This window comes from Heterodontus francisci, chromosome 48 (assembly GCF_036365525.1).
Source record: "Heterodontus francisci isolate sHetFra1 chromosome 48, sHetFra1.hap1, whole genome shotgun sequence".
Taxonomy (NCBI): Eukaryota; Metazoa; Chordata; class Chondrichthyes; order Heterodontiformes; family Heterodontidae; genus Heterodontus; species Heterodontus francisci.
Window position 1 is genome coordinate 15,998,508 of NC_090418.1, and position 10,378 is coordinate 16,008,885.

The 10,378-nt window shown below is 43.2% G+C and overlaps 1 protein-coding gene across 1 annotated transcript; it reads right to left on the bottom strand.

The window, feature by feature from the left end:
- Positions 1-3,673: 3,673 nt before the first annotated feature.
- Positions 3,674-7,875, bottom strand: LOC137357492 (probable G-protein coupled receptor 139). Its single transcript, XM_068023841.1, has 2 exons — positions 7,779-7,875; positions 3,674-4,575 (listed from the first exon to the last, which is right to left on the bottom strand). The coding sequence occupies exons 1-2, from the start codon at positions 7,873-7,875 to the stop codon at positions 3,674-3,676; spliced, it is 999 nt and encodes a 332-aa protein (XP_067879942.1).
- Between the last annotated feature and the right edge of the window lie 2,503 nt (positions 7,876-10,378).

The following is a 10,378-nucleotide window of genomic DNA, read 5'->3' on the forward strand; positions in this document are numbered from 1 at the left end:
CAAATGTGAGGTCATCCACTTTGGACTTTAAAAGAATACCTAAATAACAAAAAGCTAGAAACAGTGGATGTCCAAAGAGACTTGGTGGGGGTAGGGTACGGTCGAGTGAGGGTGGGGGTGGCGGGTTGGAGGGTGGGGGGTGGGTGGGGCATTTATGGTGGGGCGGGGTGTTGACCACGTACAGAAATCATTATTTTCCATATCTGTTAATGGCATTTTAATCAAAACGTCTAATGGTTTGCTGCCTTTTATATCTAGAGGACTAGGATACAAGGGGGTAAAAATCATACTTCATCCATACAAAGCTCTGATTAGACCTCACCTGGAACATTGTGAGCAGCATCACAGAATCATTACAGTGCAGAAGGAGGCCATTCGGCCCATTGTGTCCACACCGGCTTTCTGAAAGAGCAAATCCCACCGTTCCATTCCCCTGCCTTCTCCCCATAACCCTGCACATTCTTCTTTTTCATAGAACTGTCTAATTCCCTTTTGAATGCTTCAATTGAACCTGCCTCCACCACGTTCTCAGACAGCTCATTCCAGACTTTAATCACTCGCTGCGTGAAAAAAATTTTTCCTCATGTCGCTCTTGCTTCTCTTACCAAATACTTTAAATCTGTGTCCTCTCGTTCTCGATACTTTCATGAATGGGGACAGTTTCTCTCTATCTACTTTGTCCAGACCCCTCATGATTTTGAATACCTCTATCAAATCACCTCTCAGACTTCTCTTCCTCAAGGAAAACAGTCTTAACTTCTCCAATTTATCTTCATAACTGAAATTCCTCATCCCTGGAACCATTCTCGTGAATCTTGTCTGCACTCTCTCCAATGTCCACACGTCTTCCCAAACATGCAGCACCCAGAACTGGATGCAATACTCCAGCTGAGACTGCACTAGTGTCTTATACAAGTTCAACATAATTTTCTTGCTCTTATACTCTATGCCCCTATTAATAAAGCCCGGATACTGTATTCTTTATAAACCGCGCTCTCAACCTGTCCTGCCACCATCAATTATTTATGTACATATGCAGCCAGGTCCCTCTGCTCCTACACTCCCTTTAGAATTACAGCCTTTATTTTATATTGTCTCTCCATGTTCTTCCTATCAAAATGAATCACTTCACATTTCTCTGCATTGAACATCATTTGCCACCTGTCTGCCCATTCCACCAACTTGTCTATGTCCTTTTGAAGTTCGACACTATCCTCCTCACAGTTCACAATGCTTCCACATTTTGTATCATCTGCAAGCTTTGAAATTGTGCCCTGTTCACCAAGGTCAAGGTCATTAATATATATCCAGAAAAGCAAGAGTCCAAACACTGAATACTGAGGAACTCCACTACAAACCTTCCTCCAGCCCGAAACACATCCATTAACCACTACTCTTTGTTTCATGTCATACACAATTTCATATCCATGTTACTACCTTCCCCTTTATTCCAAGTTTGCTCACAAGTCTGTTGTATGGCACTGTACCAAACGCCTTTTGAAAGTCCATGGACACCAACATCAACAACATTGACCTCAACAACCCTCTGTTATCATCTCAATAAACTCCAGCAAGTTAGTGAAATATGATTTTGCTCAAGGAATCTATACTGGCTTTCTTTAATTAACTCGCATTTATCCATGTGACTCTTTATTTTTGTCCAGAATTATTGTTTTCAGAGGTTTTCCCAGCACCGAAGTTAAACTGACTGGTGTAGTTGCTGGGCTTATCTTACACCCTTTTTTGAACAAGGGTGTAATGTTTACAAATCTACAGTCCTCTGGCACCACTGGTCTTAGGAAGACTGAAAAATTATGGCCAGTGCCTCTGTGATTTCCACCCTCACTTCCCTCACTATCCTTGGATGCATCTCATCTGGTCCTTGTGCTTTGTCCACTTTAAGTACAGACAACCTATCTAATACTACCACTTTATCAAGTGCAAATCCTCCCTCCATGTGCAAATCGTCTTTCTGGTCCCTCATCAGCCTCACACCTCCTTTTACCACCCTTTTCCTGTTTATATGCCTATAGAAAACATTGGGATTTCCTTTACTGCTAGCAGCCAGTCTCTTTCCATGCTCTCTCTTATTTGCTTTTTGACTTCCCCTCTGGACCTTCTCCATTCAGCCTGGTTCGCAATAGTATTTTCCACCTGTTACCTGTCAGTTCAGGACACCACACCTTAGGAAGGATTTATTAGGAAGGGTCAGAGGGACCTTGGTGTATTTGTCCATAGATCACTGAAGGCAGTAGCACAGGTAGATAAGATGGTTCGGAAGACATATGGGATATTTGCCTTAATTAGCCGAGGCATATAATATAAGAGCAGGGATGTGATGATGGAGCTGTTTTAAATGCTAGTTAGGCCACAGCTGGAGTACTGTGTACAGTTCTGGTCACCACACTCTCGGAAGGATGTGATTGCACTGGAGAGGGTGCAGAGGAGATTCACCAGGATGTTGCCTGGGCTGGAGCATTTCAGCTATGAAGAGACACTGAAAAGGCTGGGGTTGTTTTCCTTAGAGCAGAGAAGGCTGAAGGGGGGACATGATTGAGGTATACAAAAGTATGAGGGGCATTGATAGGTTAGATCGGAAGAAACATTTTCCCTGAGTGGAGGGGTCAATAACCAGGGGGCATAGATTTAAGGTAAGGTGCAGGAGGTTTAGAGGGGATTTGAGGAACAATATTTTTCACCCAGAGGGTGGTTGGAATTTGGAACGCACTGCCTGAAGAGGTGGTAGAGGCAGGAAACATCACAACATTTCAGAAGTATTTAGATGAGCACTTGAAACACCATAGCATACAAGGCTATTGGCCAAGTGCTGGAAAATGGGGCGAGAATAGTTAGCTGCTTGATGGCCGGCACAGACACAATGGGCCGAAGGGCCTGTTTCTGTGCTGTATAACTCTATGACTCTATGAGCACCATTCCCTTTTGATCTGACACAGACTTCTATATATCCTCCTGTAATTTTTAGAATGGAACAGCAAGTTAACACTGGGCAAAGCATCTTTCAGCTCAGTTCACAATCGGCTTTATTCAATAACAGGTAAACGAAATAGAACACTGAGTATGATGCAATATGTTCGGTGTAATCATTTAAACATTGCTTGGAAACTATAACGCATATTTCGATGAACACTCGGAGGCGGTGTGTGGGGTAGACAGCTAGGGGTGCTGGTAATTTAATGTCGAAATATTGATCCTTTACTCTCTGGCGGTGCAGAGATCAACATCCTTCCCAGTCCCCTTTCTTTCCTGCTGCCTTGACATTTTTCCTGATCCTGTCCTAACTTTTAAAATTGCCTTGTTTCATAAGAAAGCAAAGATCAAAGAAACTTGTCAACAGTGAAATATTTAAACACCCAGCGACTGTCTTGGCGGTGTATTTGGGAAAAAAATTCCCACCAGGTGTTCAATCCCAAAATACCCCTGGAATGTGTGCTCAGATGCATCTGTGTACACAGTGAACCACCCTCTGGTTGGAAACGCATCTGTTGATAAGGAATGCCTCGGGAAAATGTTCCAGAACTACGTTAAATTACTTTCAGATTTTAATAATTTGTGACATATTTCAGAAAATGCAGAGAATTAAAGACACCCGGCAGTGAATTCTACAGAACACAACACAGGTATACGTAACAGTGTTAGAAAATGTGAGATCTGTTCATCGGATAAATTTGACTATCATAGCGAGAGGATATTTCACTCCATTCCACAACTCCTGCCTGAATTTTCTTTGGGTCACTGCATAAATAAAGGTGTTGGTGCAGCAACTCAAGAGTTGGAGCATGAAGCCTATTTCCGGTACAAATGTGGGCAGACGAACAGTATATATGTACCACAAGTATTCTAACCGTTTTAAAATGGAACACACCATAAACACCACCCATAACAGGATGAAATTCGCCGATATAACGAACAGTAAAATCATGGATTTTCTTCGATTCGCTATCTCTGGGTCACTGGGACTCTCCCCACTGCTCCCACCCCGGAGTCGCCTGCGGGCTCTGTTGGCTACTATAATGTTTCTGACCGTCAGTGCATTGAATAGTAGAATCAAAACAAATGGGACAAAAGGTGTTAAAATATAATGCATTAATTCAAAGACAGCCCAGGCCAACGAACGAGATACAGCTAACGCCACGTAGCAAAACCAGGGACTGTTAGAAAGTGTATATCTAGGCTGGTACAGAAAATACCAGAAAATGTTCTTTAAACAGCTCAGCACAGTCACTGTTCCGAGAACCACAGCGGCCGTTTTCTCGGTGCAATATTTAGTTTTCATCTCCTGACAACAAATGGCCACAAATCGATCAAAGGTGAAAGTGACGGTGAACCAGACAGAACAGTCTGTGGCAGCGTAAAGTAGGACTGCGTGGATATTACAAACTCTCACAAAAATAAGAAAAGTACATTCATTCCGATAAACAATAGGAATCTGCCTTAGGATCAGATCGAGGATAATGACCAATAGGTCTGCTGCTGCCATAGCAACCAGATAGCGAGTGAGACATTTGGAGAGACCGCACTTTCTTCGAGACAGGATCACAATGGTCACCATGTTAACTGTAAGCAAGGAGAGTAAAGGGAACTATTCACCAAACACTGCAATAAGGGAAGATGTTATTAACGTGTTTCGCACTAAACTGAAATGAGTCAAGAAATCTGCAGCTTGCCTTTGCATCCAGTGTTGGAATGAAATGACGTCACCTGTGACAAAATGTCCTGAAAATAAGTTGTGTAATTAGAGAAAACGGTAATGAATTAGCAATCAAGTGACACAACGGATCAAATTAAACATGTTTAAATAGCAGAATGTGTTTTTAGATTAATTTAATTCTTTAATGCGATTTGGGCCTCGCTCCATGTGCAGCATTTATTGCCCATCCCTAATCGTCCCTGAGAAGGTGGTGGTGAGCTGCCTTCTTGAACCGCTGTAGTCCATCTGGTGGAAGTACACCTGCATTGGTGTCAGGGAGAGAATTCCGGGATTTTGATCCAGTGACAAAAAAGGAATAGTGAAATATTTCCAAGTCAGGATGGTGTATGACTTGGAGGGGAAATTGCAGATGGTGATGTTCCCATGCGTCTGCTGTTCTGCCCTTCTAGGTGATAGAGGACGCGGGTCTGGAAGCTGCTGTCGCGGGAGATGTTGTGAATTGCTGCAGTGCATCTTGTAGATGGTACACATCACCGCCACCGTGCGTCGGTTATGAGGGAGTGAGGATGGTGGATGGGGTGCTGATCAAGTGAGCTGCTTTGTCCTGGATGGTGTCGAGCTTCCTGAGTGTTGTTGGCGCTCCAATCATCTAGGAAAACGGAGAGTATTCCATCACACTCCTGACTTGTACCTTGTAGATGGTGAACAAGCTTTGGAGAGGTAGGAAGTGGATTATTCGCTGCAGAATTCCTAGTCTCTGACCTGCTCTTGTAGCCACAGTATTAATGCAGCTGCTGCAGTTCAGTTTCTGGTCAATGTTACCAGAAGGATATTGACAGTTGGTGATTAGGCCTTGGTAGTGCTGTTGATTGTCAAAGGGGGATGGTTAGATTCTCTGTGATTGGAGATCGTTAATGCCTGGCACTTGTGTGGCACAAATATTACTTCCCACGTAATATCCCGAGCCTAAATATTGTCCAGGTCTTGCTGCATATGGACAGGGAATTCTTCATTATCTGAGGAATAGTGGATTGTGCAGAACATTGCAGAATCGTTCGTGAACATTCCCACTTCTGACCTTATGATGGAGGCAAGGTCATTGATGAAGCAGCTGAAGATGGTTGAGCCGAGGACACTACCCTGAGGAACTCCTTCAGTGATGTCCTGGAGCTGAGATGATTGACCTCAAGCAGAAACAACCACTTTCCTTTTTGCTAGGTATGACTCCAACCAGTGGAGAGTTTTCCTCTTGATGCCCATTGACTTCAGTTTAGCTAGGGCTCCTTGATGCCACACTCACTCAAACGCTACCTTGGTGTGCAAGGCAATGACTCTCTCCCCACCTATTGAGTTCAGCTCTTTTGTCCATTTTTGAGCAAGTTTGTAATGAGGTTAGGTGGCGATTGGCCCCGTTGGAATCCAAACACAGCATCGGTGAGCAGGTTATTGCTGTTTCCGTGACGATTGATAGCACTGTCGACGCCACCTTCCATCACTTTCCTCATGATTGAGTGTAGACGGATGGGGTGGTAAGTTCCCGATCGGATTTGTCCGGATTTTTGTGGATAAGACATACCTGGGCACTTTTCCACATCGTTGGGTCAATGATAGTGTTATAGCTGTACTGGAACAGCTTGGCTAGGGACACAGCTTGCTCTGCAGTACAAGTCAAATATAAATACAAATAACAAAAAAAAAACACTGGAAATAGGAGCTACATTTAAATAGGAAGGCAGGAAGGGGAAAAAACCATTCAGCCACTTGGACCATTTCCTTCATTCAATTAGATCCCGACTGATGTGTTTCTGAATTCCATCTACGTAATTTTGTTCCCTAATAGCCTCGCCTATGGAAAACTTACCTGTCTCAGTTTTGAAACATTCAAATCACCTCGTCTCATTGGCTTTTGGGGGGTGGGATAATGTTCCAGATTTTCACTACTATTACTGGGAAAAGAATTGATTCTTACCATCATCGTTGAAAGGTCCACCTGTAACTTTGCTCAATAGCACTGGGTGGGGAGGTGATAACAAAAACGCCAGGGAGCTAAGAGAACTGGACACTCTATGGTGCTCTCTGAATGGGATAGTGAGTTAACAGTACCCACTCTGCATACTCACACATTGACTGTGGTAAATTATTAAGGGCGGTTAGCATTTTTGCACAGAGGCACACATAAAAACTTCCCGTCCAAAGGATGTCATGTGATTGTTCCACATTTTTGCTCCGGTTGCAAAATATTAAATATTGAATTCCTGTTTGTTTTGTTCATTTAACGTGATGCCCAGTCTGATGCTCAGTTCCTGTATCCCCGATGGTAGATCAATGCCAAGTTACAGAAATGCCTCACTTCCTGGTAATTAGATTTTCAGTCACATGTACATTAATCATTCGTAATTTAAAAAAACAACAATTAAATGAGATGAATAATAATAAACAGTAACTCAAACTTAAAATTCTAAGAGAAATCTCCCAAGACAGCGAAACAAACGACGGGGAGGAATTGATAGAAAGCGAGATATCGGAAGCATCGTTGTTCTTGTCATTAATCTCTTCGCACTGATTTAGTCAACGAAATAATGAACTGAAAGCAGCTGAATTTGAAATATGGTGAAGTATTAGAGCATTTTTCTCATCTAACACTTGGTCTCAGAATTTTCAGATAAATGTACACTTTTAGTTCGGTCAATGAGCCAGTAATATGGCTTCCATAGTCTGAAGGAACACTGGGATATTGATATTATCTGAAATGGATCGAATAATGGCCATTAAATTGATATTAGTGAATGAGAGTTCATAGCCATGGAACACAGGTTACCACCAAAGATAGAAAGAACAAAATAAAGAGAGAAAGACAGAAGGAAAAGAAGAAAGACATACACAAGAAGAAAGGAAAGAGGAACTCTCATCGATAGATACTGATCACAAATTCCATATATCGAGAAGCACTTCACAGCCATTGAAGTGTCTTTCACATGTATTCACTGCCCTAATTCTGAAGTGGTGTAATATAGGGAACGTAACACAATAAAGATCTGGATGCGTGGACTAAGATATAACATCCTCTTAAATATCATTTACTGAATTACCAGTCCCAGTTATAACATACCCGGCACACCAATCCCAGCCAAGATGGGGTAGTAAATCTTTTCTATATCATAAAGCGCCCAAAGAATCTTGAGCTTTATCAGAAAAGGAAGAGACATTATTTTCCCTTTCGGTAAGAGTCGATGATTCGATGTTTGTTGTTGGTGCTGGAAGAAATTCTCCGATTGACACATTGAGAGGATCTCCATTCTTTATAGGAGAAAAAAGCTAATTGGGTCAGAAAATTGGGTCCCATGCTGCCTGTGCTTATTTATAGACACTGAACTAACAGGTGAAGTCAACAGCTTCCACTCCAAGATTTTTGACAGTAACAGCTAAATTTCCAATTAGAAACTTCCCCAAAGACTAGGTTAATGCTGCACCTTCTTAGACACATATGAGTCCCGCAATCCGAAGAAGAATTTTCACAAATGTCGTTTCTCACTAAAACTATAAAATACACTGTGTTAGCCGAGTATCATCAAACAAAAGATTGAATAAATTTGCTTCCATTAGAGAGGAACAATAAATAAAAAAACTCAAACAAGAAGCTAAACAAAATAATGTTAAGATCTTAAACACAAGCGTAATTGCCAGTTTCCATCAGACACTCCCTGCCTGAGGGAAATTTTCTAAAGATGCTTCCTGGCCTTCTGATTGTTTCCAGCATTTTTTGCTTTTATTTCAGATTCCCAGCTTCCACGATACTGCTTTTGTTTGAAGAATTTTAAAATAAGTCTGATCTTAGTCTGGGCTGCATATTTAATAAAATGAATTTCTTCACCGAAGCATCTATTCCAGTTGCTGATACCAGTCGGAATATGTCTGTTATCCAGAAAGGAATCACTGTTGTAATGTGGGCAATATAGCAACAATCGCCAGTCACAATTAAATGCAGAGTCCTGGACATTATTGAGAAGTGATTTTTCCACAATTTAAAATAAAAGGTTAATTTTTCCGCACAATGAAAAAGAGACAGATTTGAAACCATCTGATCAAGCGTTTGTGCGTCATTATAGCATCACTAAATTTCAGGGCATTATCACTGTTGGACGGTGATTCTCTCACCAAGGGAGCCTACCGTTTAGTGAATTCCTAACTGGTGATAGTGTCTAGTTACAGATTCCGGATCCTATCGCGCTCTCCGTCTTCTCACGGATTGTGCCGTGTTTTACCTGCTTATTATCTTAAACGAGCAGCGCTAGTCTACTCCAATCCTTTAGTGCATTTGTGAACTTTGACTGTAGTGAATCACCACTTTATGCAAGGTATATTTGGCGCAATTTGCCCCCTTCCATGAGAAGGGCGAAACAAGTCCTGGTCGAGTACAAGTCAGTTAAGTATGCCTTCATGTTATGCTCCTCTTGCTCAATGTGGGAGCTCAGGGACACGGCTGATGTCCCTGACTCCTTCACGTGCAGGAAGTGTATCCAGCTGCAGCATTTGTTAAACCACATGACGGCTCTGGAGCTGGGGGTGGACTCACTTTGGAGCATCCACGATGCTGAGGAGGTCGTGGATAGCACGTTTAGCAAATTGGTCACACCGCAGATTGGGATTGCTGAGGGAGAAAGGGAATGGGTGACCAAAAGGCAGAGAAAGAGCAGGAAGGCAGCGCAGGTGTCCCCTGCGGTCATCTCCCTCCAAAACAGGTATACCGTTTTGGATACTGTTGAGGGAGATGGCTCACCAGGGGAAGTCAGCAGTAGCCAGGTTCATGGCACCGTGGCTGGCTCTGCTGTTCGGAAGGGCGGGAAAAAGAGTGGAAGGTCTATAGGCATAGGGGATTCCATTGTAAGGGGAGTAGATAAGCGGTTCTGTGGTCGAACATGAGACTCCGGAATGGTATGTTGCCTCCCAGGTGCACAGGTCAGGGATGTCTCAGATCGACTGCAGAACATTCTGAAGGGGGAGGGTGAACAGCCAGTTGTCGTTGTGCAGATAGGCACCAATGATATAGGTAAAAAACGGGATGCGGTCCTACAAGCAGAATTTAGGGAGTTAGGAGCCAAGTTAAAAAGTAGGATCTCAGAGGTAGTAATCTCAGGATTGCTACCAGTGCCACGTGATAGTCAGAGTAGAAATGAAAGAATAGTCAGGATGAATGCGTGGCTTGAGAGATGGTGCAGGAGGGAGGGGTTCAGATTTTTGGAACATTGGGACCGGTTCTGGGGGAGGTGGGACGATTACAAATTGGACAGTGTACACCTGGGCCGGACTGGAACCGATGTCCTTGGGGGTGCTTTTGCTAACGCTGTTGGGAAGGGTTTAAACTAATGTGGCAGGGGGATGGGAACCAAATGAGGAGGTCAGTGGACAGTAAGGAGGTAGATGTTGAGAGTAGTGAGGTCAGGGATAAGGTTACAAGTACACAAGCGGGCACTGGCAATCAAGAACCTGGTTTAAATTGTGTCTACTTCTACGCACGGAGCATCCGGAATAAGGTGGGTGAGCTTGCAGCATGGGTTGGTACCTGGGATCTCGATTTAGTGGCCATTTCGGAGACATGGGTAGAGCAGGGGCAGGAATGGATGTTGCAGGTTCCGGAATTTAGATGTTTCAGTAAGAACAGAGAAGATGGTAAAAGAGTGGGGGGGCGGGGGGGGGGTGGTGTGGCATTGT